General features: G+C 49.4%; 6 protein-coding genes across 6 annotated transcripts; 3 read left to right on the top strand and 3 right to left on the bottom strand.

Annotated features, from left to right (window-relative positions):
• Window positions 1-1,162: 1,162 nt before the first annotated feature.
• N7519_000832 (non-ribosomal peptide synthetase) lies at window positions 1,163-4,186 on the top strand (the record flags this gene model as incomplete). The annotated part of the gene is made up of 1 exon (XM_057287610.1): window positions 1,163-4,186. One exon carries the CDS (start codon window positions 1,163-1,165, stop codon window positions 4,184-4,186), a length of 3,024 nt encoding a protein of 1,007 aa, XP_057153693.1.
• Window positions 4,187-4,307: 121 nt separating this feature from the next.
• On the bottom strand, window positions 4,308-5,536 carry N7519_000831 (uncharacterized protein; the record flags this gene model as incomplete). Its single annotated transcript, XM_057287609.1, has 3 exons — window positions 4,308-4,726; window positions 4,785-5,326; window positions 5,382-5,536. 3 exons carry the CDS (start codon window positions 5,534-5,536, stop codon window positions 4,308-4,310), a joined length of 1,116 nt encoding a protein of 371 aa, XP_057153692.1.
• A 527-nt stretch (window positions 5,537-6,063) lies between these two features.
• Window positions 6,064-7,590, bottom strand: N7519_000830 (putative protein phosphatase PP1 regulatory subunit Sds22; the record flags this gene model as incomplete). Its single annotated transcript, XM_057287608.1, has 6 exons — window positions 7,413-7,590; window positions 7,311-7,342; window positions 7,167-7,238; window positions 6,724-7,020; window positions 6,586-6,660; window positions 6,064-6,528 (listed from the first exon to the last, which is right to left on the bottom strand). Exons 1-6 carry the CDS (start codon window positions 7,546-7,548, stop codon window positions 6,064-6,066), a joined length of 1,077 nt encoding a protein of 358 aa, XP_057153691.1. The 5' UTR covers window positions 7,549-7,590.
• A 1,080-nt stretch (window positions 7,591-8,670) lies between these two features.
• Window positions 8,671-10,617, bottom strand: psrA (putative general stress response phosphoprotein phosphatase Psr1/2; the record flags this gene model as incomplete). Its single annotated transcript, XM_057287607.1, has 6 exons — window positions 8,671-8,883; window positions 8,937-9,035; window positions 9,090-9,239; window positions 9,318-9,436; window positions 9,568-10,452; window positions 10,530-10,617. 6 exons carry the CDS (start codon window positions 10,615-10,617, stop codon window positions 8,671-8,673), a joined length of 1,554 nt encoding a protein of 517 aa, XP_057153690.1.
• Window positions 10,618-12,001: 1,384 nt separating this feature from the next.
• pxa1 (putative peroxisomal ABC transporter (PXA1)) lies at window positions 12,002-14,467 on the top strand (the record flags this gene model as incomplete). Its single annotated transcript, XM_057287606.1, has 1 exon — window positions 12,002-14,467. The coding sequence occupies one exon, from the start codon at window positions 12,002-12,004 to the stop codon at window positions 14,465-14,467; it is 2,466 nt and encodes an 821-aa protein (XP_057153689.1).
• Window positions 14,468-15,048: 581 nt separating this feature from the next.
• On the top strand, window positions 15,049-17,504 carry N7519_000827 (uncharacterized protein; the record flags this gene model as incomplete). The annotated part of the gene is made up of 4 exons (XM_057287605.1): window positions 15,049-15,244; window positions 15,484-15,560; window positions 15,613-15,808; window positions 15,859-17,504. Coding segments are annotated over 4 exons (2,115 nt in total), but the record flags the coding sequence as incomplete, so codon positions are not given.
• Window positions 17,505-17,641: the final 137 nt, after the last annotated feature.

Raw genomic sequence — 17,641 nt, 5'->3', positions numbered from 1 at the left:
TTGCAGAGACAGTTTAACAATATGGGAAAGACTTGTTTTTGTGTAATGTTTGTGTGCCTTGTTATAAATAGGCATATACTTCAAAGGTTCCTGTTGCTACACTTACATATTTATGTCTCAACGCTATTGTCTCACCACCAACACTGACCTTGACTTCAGTATTGGCCTCTTAAATCGTTGCTAGCCATACACGTCAACACGGAACACATGTATACATATATATGCGATCAGACTCGTATTGGGTATAACAATCTGCAAATCTTGATTTGAGTTCATTTGCGGTCACACACAAACAAGGCGCAGTAGTGTAAATAGGGTTGTAAATAGTAGTGCTCTATCAAGTCCTGTATGACATACAACACTATCAAAACTTACTTCCATTTAACGGCTCTTTCTATATATACATGCTGATCTTACTGGATTAAGCACTCTCTATTCAAAATTCACGTTTGCCTTCTCGGCCCTAGGAGCCACATATAGTAGGGCTGATATTAGATGTAGCATCGTGCTGATATATATGCCATATGTAGGGTCCTACTGAGTTTCCACAAGGGTTCACGGGACCAAATACCTAATGCGAAAGCTATTACATATATCATGACCAAGCTGGGCAATGCATGATGGAAAATTCATTACTATCAAAGGTCTGAAGAGTTTGATCAGACAAGACAGATGCCTCATGTAGCGGAGACTACCTAATTTCCTAATATGTAGATTCGCATCATATACGCAATACGAGGTCCGGTGCATACCTGCCAAAATTAAAATTGACCTTCTCTATTCCGTACGATGCAGATCCAATGCAAGCTATTTTATATAGCATGTTAAGCCGAGAAAGGCAACTAATGACGCAAATTTCAGTACTATAAGGGACCTGAACAGGTTGATCCGACATGAACGAGTAGGCTTTAGCAGCCAATTATCAGTATGTGTAACATATCCCTTTAGGTTGACATAGATCGCTGTTCCAAGAGTGTACGAATTGGTGTTCTTTAGAAAGACAAGTTAGACCGAGCACCATATCTTATAAAGTGGCCGGTGTTTGGCGAGTTTTCAATTGGAGCAAGACTTTCAAACAGCGATCTATTTATCACTAGATCATCAGAATCAGTCAGTCGCTCCTTAACAGAAACATTATCAGCTACTTCGACCATAAAGCGCAATGGAACATCGCCTTGTCCAGCGTGCAAACGCTGTTCCCAATGCAACTGCAGTGATCGATGGCGATGCCAGCATTAGTTATCGAGAGCTCATTGCACGAGCTGATATACTTGTTGAAAGACTACATGGAAGGTCAATCAAGCTCGCGGAACCCGTTTGCATCTTACTTGATTCTGGTTATCAACAGATCATATCACAAGTTGCTGTCCTCCGAGCTGGAGGGACCTGTGTCCCCATTGATCCCTCCATGCCTTCCTCCCGCCTAGTAGCCATGCTACACGATATCAATTCTCGCCTCGTCATTACCAGCAAAGCCCTCGCGGACCGAGTGTCAGACTTTGAACTTATCCAAGTGGAGGAAGGAACTGCGCAGAATATCACTTTGAGCGAGACTAGCCCAATCCTCATAGGGGCAGGGTGTCCGGAAACCCATCGCAGTCACATTTTCTTCACCTCTGGCTCCACGGGACTGCCGAAACCAATCCAGGTCCTGGCTCACGGTATTCTCCATGTCCTAGCCTCTGAGCCGGCTACATTGCTGGATTCATCTGACCGCATGGCTGGGGTTACCAGCCCGGGGTTCGATTTCTCCCTCTTTGGGGTTTGGACATCGCTACTTGCTGGGGCGACAGTCATTCAAATTCCCAAAGTGATCATCACGGATCCATTTGCTCTCAGTGACTATTTGAAAAATAAAGGGATAACAGTGGTGATTATACCAACAGCCCTTTTCAATGTCATTGCCTTGAATGCGCCCATCGCATTTCGTGGCCTGCGCCACGTCCTTGTGGGAGGTGAGGCCGTAAATGTCAAGGCAATGAAGAAAGTCCTCATCAACGACCCACCGGGCAACCTGTGGAATGTATACGGTCCGATGGAGGCAACCATATTTGTAACAGCGTGCCGGGTCGATCTTGCAGAGACACAACACCCTCGCATCAGCATCGGACGAGCCTTCGGGGAATCTGAAATTTATCTGTTGGACGAACAGCTCAGGAATATTACTAGCACACATCAGACGGGGGAGATTTGTGTTGCCGGACCTCAACTGTCATCAGGATATCTGAACAGACCCGAAGAGAACGAGAAGCAGTTTATCCACGTCAATACCGCCACACTGGGAGAGGAAGTTGGGAAATCTATCCGCCTGTACCGCACTGGTGACCTGGCACAATGGAGAGACTCAACCGGTACGTTGGATTATATTGGCCGGGCAGATAAACAGGTTAAATGCTCTGGACACCGAGTGGAATTGGGCGATATCGAGCGTACGCTGGAGAGGAACCCGCAAGTGGAATCGTGTGTCGTTATCCAACACAAGCAGGGGGACTCGGAAGATTTGGTGGCCTATGTGGTTCCAATTGAATGTGAAACGGAAGTTCAACTGTCCGCGATTATCGATTGGGCAAAGGAACATTTGCCTTATTACATGGTACCAGGCTCGATTCAAAGCATCCGGGAATTTCCACTTTCATCCAGCGGCAAGGTTGATAGGAATGCTCTGATTCGCAACTTGCGAAAGGCATCAGAGACAGAAGAACCTGAAGGCCAGAAATCCCCAGAAATAGAGGGCCAGAACGACTGGCTCCAATCGCACCTCCAAGAATTGCTGAACGTGTCACACATTGATCCCAATAAGGATATATTCTCTCTTGGGGTGACTTCGCTGCAGGCCGCCCAGCTAATAGGGAAGATCAAGCACCACAGTGGTAAAATTGTAACGATGGTACAACTGTATGCAAACCCTACCTTGGAAAGTCTCACAGCTCTCCTCCACAGCCCCGACGAAGACAGCACCGGTCCTGTCCAGACAACGCGATGGGTACAGGACTCCCATCTAGCGGATGATGTAGTATCTCCTCCGGATTGGCAATCTACCAAAGAGGGTCAAGTGTTCCTCACAGGAGCGACCGGGTTCCTCGGTGCATACTTACTCCATCAACTGCTATCCATGCCTAGTGTGAAGAAAGTAGCCTGTTTGGCCCGAAGCCGTGGCCATCTCACGGCGAACGACCGCATTCAGAAAGCGTTGGAAAAATATGACCTGTGGGATGGCAGGCTGGAGAAGACTCAAAAGATCATGGCTCTTGATGGAGACCTAACAGATGTCACCCTCGGTCTGGGAGAGGACAAGTTCACCTGGCTCAGCAACTGGGCGAGCGTAATCTTCCACGTCGGTGCACGAGTAAACTGGTGTGAACCTTACGAGGCTCTTTATGCAGCCAACGTAGTTGGCACGCGGACCATCATCCGACTCACAACATTAGGCAGACGCAAGGCACTGCATTATGTCTCCTCGATAGACGTGTGGAATGAAACTGGTCTTTCAAGCAGAACGAAACGAGTTTTCGAAGATGACCCGCTCACCGAACATCTGGGATCATTGCCTTGCGAAATGGGATACGCGCAGACTCAGTGGGTGGCGGATGAGATGGTTCAGAGGGCGCGGGACCGCGGTTTAGCTGCAACCATCTATCGACCAGGGTTCGTGATTGGGGACAGTTCAAGGGGCTATGGAAGCACAGATGATTTCTTTGCACGACTGGTCGTTGGCTGCATTCAGACCCGTCAATTCCCCCATCTTCCAAACCAGCGACTTGAGTATGTGACGGTGGACTTCGTCTCCTCGGCCATTTTACATATTGCATCAAAGTCTGAGAGCCTCGGGCGATCATACCATCTCGTCTCTCAAGATGTGGCGCAGTCGGTGAGTATAGAGGAGACATGCGGTTTGATTAACCAAGCTGGATATCCTGTCAAGCAAGTTCCGTACCAGGAATGGGTGGAAACTATCCGAAATTCTCCGGGGAATCCATTGGAGTCGATGATTCCCATGCTGCAGGAACCAGTTCTGGAGAACTTGACTCGGATGGAGGCAAGTATTTATACTCCAGTCTTTGAGACCAAAAATACGGTCGAGGCTCTTGCAGATCGGCCTGATATTAAATATGTTCCTCTGGATCATGAGTTACTGCAACGGTGCATTGATTTTTGGGTGAGTAGGGAATACTATTCTCTCAAATAGTCTTGTTTAAACAATCCCATATTCACGCATGGGTGTATTCAACCGAAATCAAATTGAGCCTACGCTTGGCTTCGGCTTCCTTCCCAGAAATAAGCAGTAAGATAAGTTCATATGATCTGGTTCAGCGCAGATCCTCTCTTGTGAAATTGTACAATCGCTCGTGCATTCTCATCTCTGTGCATTCACTCCCTTCCACACAGTCGCTCTGCACCTCTTGGCGCCTTCGGGCGTATAGTGCCGCACCACGGGCCGCCGCGAAAGTTGGATCCATTACGAGTTCGATATTGGCAGGACCAGGCAAGAGTTCAGACATAGAATCCCTAAAGATAGCCAGGGAGCGAGGGTGCGTTGCGCTCTCGCCAGCTAGAAAGAGATGCGTAATAGGATATTTGAACTCTCGAGGGAGGATCTGGAGTTGTGAACGAAGACGATCCCATAGTGCGGCTTCGTCTTTCTCGAGAAGATGATCTAGCCCAAGCTCGTAATCTACAAGCTGCGCCTCAACACTAGTAAGCCGACTAAGAGCTTCACTGGTGAGACCTTCCGCAATGCTGGCATATAAGAGATTGCGGGTTACAGGAAACAAAAAATATGGTACGATCAGGTGTCTCTGCAAATTCGTCCATGCAATGGAAGAGATCCTGGTATTCGGGGCATAGTCCGTAACCGCTGGCTGCATAAACAGCATCTCCCTCCACTAGTCGACGTGTGTAATAACCGCTGTCGCCTACCCATGTGCGTAGATCTAACATTCGAAGTGCGGCGTTGATCGTCGCTGTGGTAAGCGACTGGAAGCCGGGGTCTGTAACGGCAACCCTGTCGAGAGGCTGGGAGATTGTCTTTTCAGAGGAGGTTTTCAGTTTGTGGAGTAAATCGCTGATTATTTCGACGTCATCTGCTTTTACTGGTCGACCGAGTTTCGTGTCCAGCCAACGCCACCAGTCTCTCCACGGCGACGACACGTCCGGGAGGAGATATTCCAGCAAGCGTGGTTGAATTCTACTTATAAAACCGAGAGTTGAATCTGGAGACGGCTTAGATGTGGTAGCTAGGCGTGCCATGAGTTCGAGGTACTCTGGACTCCCCATAACTTTGGCAATCTCGACAACAGTCCCATTATAGTAGTGCACTACCGCTGTCCTGGATGTCAAGCATTAGATTTCTGTTAATAGGGAAAGGCTGTTGGAATGCGCACCCGTACGAGGGGGTCAGGTCGAAGCCAACCCCAGGGGCATCGTGAACCTTCGCAGGAAGACATGTATCACACCAATAACCGGTACAGCCGTGTCCGTACCCAACATTGACGAAAGACACAAGGAGTGCCAGAGAACACATATACAGTGTCCTCATCCTCATAAAAATGAGATTGGTACGCATATCTTGTGCAGGGATGTTGTGAGTTAGGTGTCCCCAACGAAAACCAGATTCTAGAATATGAGGTTCCAATATGCGACAAATATTGGGAGAACTTCCGAGCTTGTCATAGAAATGCTGATATGTTCACAATATATCCGTGTACTCTCCATGGATGTGTAGGCACACCTCGTTAATTACGCGACTCCTTGGAAGTGAAAACTGCCCATGGGCAGATGCAGAGGCTTACCCAAAGTAGTTTGGTAGGCGAATGCTTGTAGATATTTCACTCCTTTCGGGCCATAGTGGTCATTTCATATTGTCTACTTCTTAGTTCTATGGTTTGTTCTTTGATGTTCTGAGTCAATTTCATAGGTCCTCACATTCTATGTGTAGAGATCAATCCGCCTTGATTATAGAACGGAAGACGACAGAGCCATTATTCAAATAGAGAGAGTATAAAAGAGACATCAAGGTATTACCCACATTCCCTCAAACTCGGACATACGCTGTAGAGTGGAGTATCACATTAGCACCATGTCCGAAACCATGTGTATACTGCAAGACACAGAGAGGCAACACTTACTAGCATCAATCTGTTGGATATTCGGCAATGCCAAGCGCACCTTATTCCGATAAACGGCAGGCCCATTCAGTTGCAACGGGTTACCCTCGAAGTAAACAGTCTGCAACTTCTCCTTATCCTTGAGCTCACGCTCAACTTCCTCAAAGCTAGCAAGCTGATTATTCGACCCCCACAGCTCCTCGAGGTTTTTTAGGGAAGAAAGATGTTCAAGATGGGATACCTGGTTGTTGGAAAAGTCGAGCACGCGAAGTGTCTCGTTGGATTCCAGTCCTGAAAGGTCGGTTATCGCATTGTGAGAGAGGTAGAGCTCTTCAAGCTTCGGGAGCGCGGAGAGACCAGTGATTTTGGTGAGGCGGTTGGATTGGATGGAGATGATGCGGAGGTTTGATAGGTTGTCCAGGTTCTGCGAAGGTGTCAGCTTCTCTAATTCTTAAGGTATTTTGGGTGACAAATTGTGGACCTTCATTTCAACGATCTTGTTTTTCCCGAGCCAGAGCTCTTCCAGCGCCGTCAGTGTTTCCAAGTTTTCGATTTCCTGAACAGACCCCGTCAGCTTTTCCATCGTTCACCTCATATGCGGGTATCATATAGTACGAACTCGGATCTTATTCGCGCCCAGCTCCAAGTTCTTGATTGCGGTCAATTCCTCCAAGCCCTCGATACGGGAGATTTTGTTCTGCACAAAGAAAATCTCGGTCAATTTCTTCAAATGCGAGATATTCTTGATATGCTTGATCTTGTTAAAGCTCAGATCCAAGCTTGTCAAGTCATGGAATTCCTCCAGGCCCTTGATGTGGGAGATGAGGTTATCGTAGAGGTCGAGTTCGGTCAAACTGGCGGCGACATTTGGAGGGAAGTTGATTCGTGATATTTGATTCTGGCGCATGCATAGTCTCTATATATCCCAGCGCGTTAGCCATCTAGGTAAATCAAAGGAATGCCGTGTCGTTGCGCTTTTGCGTCTTTGAGGAAAAAGTGGTGCCATATGCCCCTCTCAGCTACCAGACACATGCAGATTCCAGGGTTGTTGAGGGTATGTACCTGAAGCTTAGGGAAGCGTTCCAACTTAAGAGCAGAAATCGACGATATCCGGCAATGCACGAGGTCAATATCCTACAGCAGAAGAACGATTAGCAATCGCGTCGCGCGCGTCGATCAGCGGAGAGGCCAGGGCTATCTGCCTACCTCTGCATTAACATCTTCGTCTGCCAATAGATCTAAATAGCCGTTAGCCGATCGCCTCCAAAGACTCTCCCTCCTGAACAATCAATCACCCAGCGACCGTACCTTCATCAGCCTCAATCTCTTCGACCGGAGGTGCATCAGGATCCGAGTAATCTGAATCCTCCAGCGCCTCCGGGTTTGTAATAACGGCCTTTGGCTCCATCCTCATTTTTCCGTCCCAGCCCTCCTTGTTCTTCATGATTTCCGCCAGCGTGAGAGTTGTGGGATGTTTGGGGGGGCGGTGGGAATCGCGATTGCGGGGAGCTTTCGGCGGTTTTATCGGGAGACGATCGCCAATGGGTTATTTTAGAAACAACGAAAATCCCAGGAGATGCGCTCCAAAGAACGAAGAGGTAATAAAGAGGAAATAAAGAGGTTGCACTGAGCGTCAGGAACTGAAACCTTGGTCTCGGGGAAGGTTGAGGTTGGTGACTACATCATCGTCTTAATGCGGCCTCAATGCGGAATGGCCCCCGAAGCACTTTACCTAGGTACTTGTCTACTTACTTATATCATGGATTATAGATAGGCAATAATTAATGGTTAAATTCATTTCTACTCTAATACAACTTGCTCCATTTTGTTTTCTGGATACGTCTCGGGGGCTATGTACAGCTTCGAGAGCCGTGATCATGTACATTGCATGAAGAATCACTCCAACAATGCTGGCAGTGTAAAGGGAATTATTAGACACTGCGCACTATGAAGGAGATGCGTACCAACTGCCAGGAGGTCCCAGCAAAAAAGAGAGAGCAAATGAAATGCATGCTCGTGTATTGGTGAGCTGAGATCAAGCCAGTAAGGCCGTGTAGCAAGGCAGAAATGGGAAAAGGAAAAAAACATAGGGGGGGATACAGCGGGGACATGATAACCAAGAGACGCCTGCAGAATGCATGAAAAGCGGACTTGTTGGGTGTTGGGAATGGGGAGAGAATACACAAAAAGGGAAGATCAGGACATGAGGGGGTGTTGATAAAGCACAGGGTAAGAAATAGAAAAGGAAATGGGGGAATGGGCTCGCTCGGAGCGTAGTGAGATACAAAGTCAAATTGCAATGCAGAAGGTCGAAGATGGTCAGGTTAATGTACTATCCAAGAACGACAACAAATGCAGGAGACGCGGCCCTGGCCCAGTAGGATACCAGTTCCATCTGGGACCATGTTCTGTCGTCGAGAAGGGGAATCGGAAGTAGGAAATAGGGCGACTAGCCATCAATGGCAGCAATGCTGGAGGAACGCAAAAGGAAAGGGCTTTTCTCGCGTAGAAAAGAAAACAATTCGCTCAAAATGGATATCTCAGGCGTAAGAAGGATCCAGTCGATCTAGAGGGTGCAGTCGAGGACCATGCTGACATCTTGGACTTGGGCCCCTGCAAGATCCTCGAGAACGGGGATGAGATCGAGCAACTCGTTATCGTGAGCGTCAGAGAACCAGCTACTGATGGGAATCGCGTGCTCAGGGTGGAAGATGTAGGATGTAGGGGAATTATCAATGATAATTGTTTCCTTCAGGTCTCGACCAACTTGTGAGAGATCCTGGATAATCGTTAGCTTGTTCTCAATCTCTAAAAGGGGCAAAAAAAGCCCACCTTGACGTAGTTCCCCTGGTGGTTATAACAACTTTCTCGGAATAGGCGATGATGAACCACGTTGTGGATATCCAGTTGATCGAGCAACGGGTCGCCATACTATAACTCAAGTCAGTGTACGTCACTCGCCAAAGCCATCAACTATTAACTGACCTTTGAAACTGAGGCAGTAAATACCACCACTTCGTAAAGCTCACCAACGCGCTTCATGAATGCATCCACACCAGGACGTTTGATCACATAGATGTTGTGGTATTGACCTTCAATCTCAACTGGAATAGTGAAGTCGGCACGCTCCAAAACCTGTCAAATCAGTGAGTGGGATGATACAATAATACGATGATACGCCTTGCGCGCATATTGAAAGCGAGGGAGACTTACCTTGAAGCTGCTGTGAACCAGTGTTTCATCAAGATCGAGAACCAAGCACTTTCGGCCGCGTAAGTGGGGCAAAGGTGCAGGGAGCAAAGGCTGCGCTGCGTCCTCATAGTGGCCTCGAGCTGGGGGTGCCGGGGGTGCCGGGGGTGCCGGGGGTGCCGGGGGAGCAGGTGGCAGCGGTGGTGGTGGGGAGGGATCACAACAGGGGGCTTCATTTCTTGATGAGATGCAACTTCTTCTTGGCCGTCAGTACCAAAATCTTTAGGGATGGCTGACGTTGATGCAGAATTGAGGTCCTCGGTGGTCGAGGTTGATTGACCCTCTCGATCTTGAGTGTTTGCATCTGCTTTCACTTCAGGTACAGATCCCAGCGCAATTCCTGTTTGATCATGCGGGGTAACATCATCGGTTTGATCTTTCTGGCCAGAAACTTCTGGCTGTGTGGCATCCGCAGATGGACCATCACTTTGCACGCTAGCCATAGCAGGCTGAACATTGCGGTCTTCTTCACCGGGCTGATCAGCGCTGACTGTGGAGTTTGCCTTTTCATCTAGATATGGCTCCCTTGATTCTACGGTGCTTGAGTCAGTAGGAGCCTCCGTCTTGTCTGGAGTAGGCAACCTGTTGGAAGCAGGTTGCCGCATGGTTGTTTTCTTTGCAGGCACAGCAGTGTCATCTGCATCAACGTCCGATGAGGAGCAACAGCCCAAGAAAGCCAGGAACTTCGATGAACTTTTCTTCTGTTGGGGCTTCGGGGGACTGTCATCAGCCATAGTCGCCGCCTCTTTACTTTCCTCCACATTCACTCCGTTCTGAGGCTGGCGCGACCGTCGGCTACTTGCCCGGCTGTGATCCCGTTTCGACCGCAGGATGCTCACTTTGGAACTCCTCCGAGAAGGCCCATCCTGCGCCGCTTCCTCAGTCTTTTCCGACCCCTGTTGTTTGTTGATTTTCGAGGATCGTCGCGACGGGATGGGGATCAACAAATGACGTTTCTTGGGTGCGTCGGCGCCTTCAGCAGCGGTTGTGGTGCTCTCCGCTGGTGCAGTGGAAGACGGTGCCGGGTCGGAAGGCGCAACTGAAGTTGCGTCCTGGATCTCGGTCGCATCGGTACGTCTACCCTGTTCGGGCTCAGTACCTACGGAAGGAACGACGTCAGCAATCATATCGCCCTTGGGTACAACAGGTGAAAAAGAACAAGCGCATTTCACTTACTGGCTGAGCCCGGAAGGCCGGAGGTATCCATAGGTGCGTTGTTTGCGGATTCCAGAGCTGAATCTCGCGCGGTGCTCTCTCCACTCATCGAGGGTGGCTGGCGGTGTCAGGTGCCTCAACACAGGTAAATATAGAAAAGGGGAGTGAAGCGAAACAGTTCCCAGGTCTGAAAGGCCGAGTCAATGCCAGGACTCTCCAAGGTTGAGAGCGCGGCTAATAGGGGACGTTAACACGCCTCCTAGGATAATAAGCAAGCGATTTGGGAAGTTCGCACGTACCGCCTTTGGACCCGGGAGTGATTCAACGCCCACACTATTGCTTCAAAAAAAAACAACAAACTAAACGAACAGAAAAGGGATGTGATATCTCTACTTGCTTTAGGGAGGATTTTCGGGGGGGGGAGTCGAGAGGAGTCGGGGGAATGTCACGTGAATCTACGGTGTGGGAAAACGGGGGAGAAGAGGAAATGGGATTTATTTCCTTTTTTCCATATTTTTTGACGCTAAACAGGGCTAACAAGGCTAGCAAGGCACAGGGGGGTCCTTTTTCACACGCTACTCCAAGCCCTCAGCGGCTACGGTAAATCCCGACTTGCTATCACGCTGTGCAGAGTCGTACCCTGTACTTGGCCAATGCTACTCTCATGTTGAATGTGGGATTCTTGTTCCTTTGCTCTATATATCGTTCATAGAACCCGTGGACCCTACAAAACAGGGTCTGAGTCAAAACGAGCAGAATCCAAGCAGAATCCTTTTGGAGATGATCCCGATCAGGGCCTGTGGGGGGATCTAACTGTGGATATTAACTGTGATTGTTATGTATGGCCCCTTTTTTATGGCCACTTTTATGCTTTAATAGCCACTCAGATGGCCAGTAGGAGGAGCTATGGCCTACAACATAGAAAACGTGATTGATTTCACTTGATGCGACTCAAATTAGATCCAGTCCAAACCCCAAGCAAACTGTTCACTGGGTTATACCTAGCGGTTGGTATTCGAGTTCTCGAGGTTCCATATTTGGGTTGGAATGTTTTATAGGGGAAGTTGAACCCATAACAAAGGATGTCAAAGAAAATAATATAGATTAAAGACTAGGACTGGGATCCATGGGAATATCCCCAGTATCGCTGGGGGGTCAGAGTCAAAAATTCGGGGTTTCCCCCATTTCTATTATTATCCAAGTTGGACATGCAGGATCCTTGGAGTTCATTGGAAGGTCACCCACCTGGGCAGATGGGAAAAGGCTGGGCTGCAGCAGAAAAGCGTACAGTCAGCTTCCCCACGTGAGGTGCTTCTCCGCATATCCCGAGGTTCACATGCAATGATGCAACCTTGGAAGATATGTCAACTTCACTTTCTGGCCTTGACATGCATTCTCTATGGTTTAGAACACACTCAGAATTAACCTCATGGCCTTCGGAGTCTAGGGACTAACAGTTACCTCGTGAGTCGGAGGTCTCAGGCCATTTGAAGATGGCTGTCCAGTCAACCCTTCGGCGTCCGGAGGATCCCCTCCTGGCATTATATCGTCATTACTCCGACCTCGTACACTCCAAATTCAACCGCACGTCTAAGACCACCCGCTTGATTGCAACGATAGCCCTTCTTTTCTCCATCATCAGCTCGGGTTATGGAGGCTACAAGTGGTTCCGAGGGAGAGCCAAGGAGCGAGCCCAGGGTCGCCGTCTATTACGCCGGAACTCTGGTCTCCGGGGGAAAGATGGATCTCGCACTATCTACGTGCCATACAAGGACTCCCTAACCTCTAAAGTCTTGATTCATCCCACCAAACCGACTACCTTTGACGCTCATCGACGACTATTCCTCAACCCCCCAGCATCGGCTCGCGGCAAAGATGATGGCTCGACAAGCCATATTCCTCCCCCTACAACCAAACCAGGTCTGAATTTGGCTTTTCTGCATCAGTTCTTGAGCTTGGGTAGTATCATGGTCCCAAGATGGGGAAGCAAGGAGACTGGATTATTGATGAGCCATGGCCTTTTTCTCTTGATGAGAACCTATCTCTCACTATTGATTGCACGGCTTGATGGTGAGATCGTGAGGGATCTCGTCGCTGGGAAAGGGAAGGCTTTCCTTTGGGGTATTCTCAAGTGGTGTGGGATTGGAACCCTTGCTTCGTATACCAATGCGATGATCAAATTCCTCCAATCGAAGGTGTCCATCGCCTTCCGCACTCGGTTGACCCGTTATATCCACGACTTATACCTAACCGACAATAACAATTATTACAAGCTGATGAACTTGGATGGCGGAATCGGTCAAGGGCCAGATCAATTTATCACACAGGATCTTACCCTTTTCTGCTCGGCTGCCGCATCACTGTACTCCTCAATGGGAAAGCCGTTGGTGGATCTTTTCGTATTCAACTATCAACTCTACCGCTCACTCGGCCCCCTTGCCCTGAGCGGCATTTTGGCTGGGTATTTCAGCACAGCCGTGGTGCTCCGGAAACTGTCACCACCATTTGGAAAGCTTAAGGCAGTAGAGGGCAAGAAGGAAGGGGATTTCCGTGGTTTGCACTCACGACTTCTAGCCAATGCCGAAGAGATCTCCTTCTACGGCGGAGCTGATACCGAGCGGGTGTTCCTAGTCAGAAGCTTCAAGGAGCTGCAGCGATGGATGGAGGGCATTTACAGTCTCAAGATCCGCTACAACATGCTCGAAGACATGATCCTGAAGTACTCCTGGTCGGCATTTGGTTATTTGATAACTTCCCTGCCCATCTTCCTCCCTGCCTGGGGTGGCTCGGGTGGTGCAATGGAATTGGCCGGTGCACCCGAAGGCATGGGTCGCGAGCGTGGCCGCATGAAGGAGTTCATCACTAATAAACGCCTCATGCTTTCGCTCGCCGATGCTGGAGGCCGCATGATGTACAGCATTAAGGATATCTCGGAACTGGCTGGCTACACCTCCCGCATCTACAGCCTCATTGCCACCCTGCACCGTGTTCACGCCGATGCGTATTACACCCCACGGGGCTCACATCCCGAACTATACTCTCTTGCAGATTCCCAAGGCACCATCCACAACGGCTTCGACGGGGTCCGTCTGGAGCAGGTCCCGATCGTCGCACCGTCCCTCTACCCAATGGGCGGCGACGAACTCATCGAGTCGCTCTCATTCATCGTCCATTCAGGCGACCACCTCCTCATCTCAGGTCCAAATGGCGTAGGCAAGTCTGCAATCCCCCGTATTGTGGCCGGGCTCTGGCCCGTATACCGCGGGCTGGTTAGTCGCCCTCGAGGCTTCGGCCTCGATGGAATCATGTTCCTCCCCCAGCGGCCGTATCTTAGTGTCGGTACTCTTCGGGACCAAGTCATCTACCCACACACGGAGATCGACATGCGTGAAGCTGGCGAGACAGACGCAGCTCTACAGAAGATCCTCGACGACGCCCATCTTGGTTATCTGCCACAGCGTGAAGGTGGATGGGACGCTCGCAAGGAGTGGAAAGACGTTCTGAGCGGTGGTGAGAAGCAGCGCATGGGCATGGCACGGCTCTTCTACCATGAGCCGCGGTATGCATTCATGGACGAAGGTACCTCGGCTGTTTCCTCGGACGTCGAGGGCTTGCTATATGACAATGCCAAGGAGCGAGGTATTACTCTCATCACCATTTCGACGCGGGCGTCTTTGAAAAAGTACCATACCTACAACCTGACTCTTGGCCTGGGTGCCGAAGGCGAGGTCTGGGAGTTCGAGAGAATCGGTACGGAGAAGGAGAAGCTTGGTGTTGAGAAGGAACTTCAGGAGCTGCGGAAGCGTCTGGATAAGGTGGATGAATGGAAGCAGCGCCGCGAGGAAATAGATCAGGAGCTGCAGAAAGTTTGGGCCAATGGTGCTGAAGTCGCACCGCCGCCTTATCAGGAAGAAGAGCACTCTGGCTCTGAGGCGCTAGTTGAAGCAACTGCGAATTGAATTTTAACAGTCAACATGTACAATCTCGAAGGTCTTTCATCATGAATCTTAGAACTTTAACAAATTCATCTGCCTATGTATGTATACTAGGAATATTTCCAAGGTTCTGTTTAGTGTTATATCAGCCGCTCATGCAGCCTCCGTCATTGACGTAAAAATTTAGTAATTTAATATATCGAACAGGTTGTTCAAGAGATATAGGGATTTCTATCATATGTAAGAAGACTCCAATGTCCAATTGGATATTCTTCTTATGTATCTTTCTAGTCTTTCTAGGTATGTTTTGTTGTATACGATTCGAAAGACTCGAATTAAAGCGGCAACAGAAATCTCCCCTTTTTCTTCACCGCCCTCTTAAAGCGGCGGTGTGCGTTATCGATAAGCCCAGCACAAAGAGAAAACCATCCATGGATGGAGATCTCCATAGTTCATCCTATCAACAACTCTTTCTTCGTACAAACATCTATTGTCTGTAGACACCCGGCAGTTTCTTGTGCTACATCTTTTTTTATCTGATACTTCGTACCATTACCGAGTCTTAGCTCCTGTAGAATCCAGTCTGCACTTCCTGGGCTCCCCAGGTGGGGAAGACAAACATGTCTTCTAGCAGCGAGGATGAGGATCCCAATGTCAATGTTATCCCCATGGATAACTTCCCCAGCGATGGAGACATGAGTACCTGGCCTGTGGGTAATATCTACACTGAACGCTCTGATGCGCGATGGCGACAGTTACTTGCTGAGAACTGGCTCAAAGATATGGGCACTTATGAAGATGGTAAGTTGACTACAGATGTTTTGGGTCATGTTTTGTTTGGCATGCTGGGTTGTTCGATTGTGCTGTTTTACGAGTTGCACAATTTGGGTGACTGCATCTGTCGCTGAATTCAACTGTCATGTGCTCAGTTGCTCCTCCACTCCTTCGCTCCTTTGTGTTTTATGCTGGCCTGCTTCATCCTTTCTTCTCTGTTTCTATGCTTCATATCCCTACTCTCATACTGATATAACATACGTCAGGTGTCATTCATACCATTGAAAAGTTGCCTGAGGGATACTGTCTATTTCAACGAGAACGTGGGACCAACCCTGGCATGGTGAGCTTTCAGAGTTCTCATCTTGGTTTACAACTAATAATCCTACGTGAAGTTCGACCCTTTTCTCTTTGGCCATCCGAGCGGACAGTATTTCCAATCGCAGAGAACTTTCTTTCCTCATTTCCTGTCTCTGGTCAAGAACGAGCTGGACAAGTGTCCATGCAAGCCCTGTGGTAAGATGAAGACAAGCCAAGGGACTGCAGTTCGGGGAACTACGGTGCAGGGAACCAGACGTGCCGTGCAGCCAAGTAAGTGCTACCATGCCTCTACATTAGATTGTTTATTAACACATATTAAGTCACCAATGAGCGTCGACCCACCGATGCAGAGGGACCAGACTACTGGCGAATCTTGGTTATGAAATTGAAAGATAAGGGGTCTCTCGATGAAGATATTGAGCAGAAATTCAACTTTGACTGGGTGTTGACTCAGGAATGGCTTTCGGATTACTTCATGAAACTGGTTCTGGATCCCGCTTACGTCCCCCGTCGTGGTGAGCTTGTTCTCTGGATCTGGCAGGGTCTCGAAGATGGCTGCTTGATGCGCAACCCTGCTACTGGCTTTATTGAAATATTCGGCAACGACAACAAGTGGCATGGCGTGCCCAGTTGGCGTGCCGGTGTGGTGACCCAAACCCCGGAAGAGGAAGGGCATATGGTGGATATCATTGAAGCTCCGGACAGTCCACGCGGGCTGAGCTACTCCGGATTCCGGGTGGAGACTCTCCCAGATCCCCTGGGTAAAGACAAGTCTTACTCCGTACAATACGCCTATGTTCCGTTGCGGAATATCAAACCTTTCAACACATGGCAACTCTACCTCCATGGCCAAGAGCGAGAGGATATTCATCCATCTATTGAGAACGCCATGACTGTTATGTCTTCCTGGAGCATGGTTCACAAGTTCCACATCATGGGCACATGGCCCAACGCAAGGATCTACTGCAAGGGGATCTTCGTTGGATCCGAACTCATTGCCGTACACGACACCGTTCGTCTTCGGCCACATGGATTCCATCACTACCAGCTCAAAAGCGGAACAGTCCGCGAAGTGACAGACGTGATGGTTGTTGAAAAAATCGCACTCTGCCTTACAGAGTGTATCGACGACGACGAGGAGCATCTAGCGAAACACTACACAGCCCTGATCTCCGGTAAGATTTTCACCACCGATCCAAACCGCATTACCGAAGAAGGCCCATTCAAAGGTACAATCCCCGTGCCACCCAACGGCGAGACAGCAACCGGTCCTATCCCACTCACTACGGAAGAAGCAACCGCTACCTTCCGCCAGGTCAGCATGAGCGACTACGGCCCCTGGTACCGTATGGCCAACGGCAGAACCTGCAACGTCTCCCCACACCTAATCGTCGGTCGCTGCTACGAACCGCTCGCGGCAGAGCTTATGTTCGGCATCCACACATTGGGTTATGACGTAGCCGGCGTGATGGAAGGTCGTCAGTACTCATCACAAGTTGATGCGCGCATTCCCGGTGACAACACGTGGTTCTGGGGCGACTGCCGGGTGGAGACGCTCGGACTAACAGAAATCAACGGTGTGGAGTGTGGTCTTACGGCTGCGCAGCGGCAAGACCCGCGCAAGTGGCAGGCAATCATAAAAATGGCGCGCGGCGAAATTAGCCACGCTCTCCGGCGTCAGGCTAAGATTCCTTCTTCTGGTGGTCTACCTTTCAACTCTTTGCCTTCGTCCGCTCCAAAGGGTACCAGCTCACAGCCGAAGAACGGTCTTGCGTCCGTTGCGCAAACGAGTAAACTGGTCAGCTCTGCTATTGGCAGTGCGCCGGAAACTGAGGATGACTCCGTGGAGGTTGTATTTGAGGATGGCATTGGATTGGCTGACGATCCAGTGTCTGGTGGTGTCTCTGGACTAGGGATTCAGGGCGGTGATTCTTCTGGGGAGGATAGTGATTATCCGTTTGCGTAGATTGATCCCGATGTGTCCGTTTGTTTTCCCTCCTTTTAGCGGCATATTCAAGATACCCATGGGCGTTACGGAGGGACGGTTCTATCTTAGCCAAATGAAATTATGTATGAATTGTACAATGTATGGTTAGAGTCCCT

Source organism: Penicillium mononematosum, assembly GCF_028829835.1.
Source record: "Penicillium mononematosum strain IBT 11891 chromosome Unknown utg000001l:1.0-4488741.0:1.0-4491989.0, whole genome shotgun sequence".
NCBI lineage: Eukaryota > Fungi > Ascomycota > Eurotiomycetes > Eurotiales > Aspergillaceae > Penicillium > Penicillium mononematosum.
The sequence above is the reverse complement of the archived record's forward strand: the minus strand, read 5'-3'. Positions and strand labels throughout refer to the sequence as shown.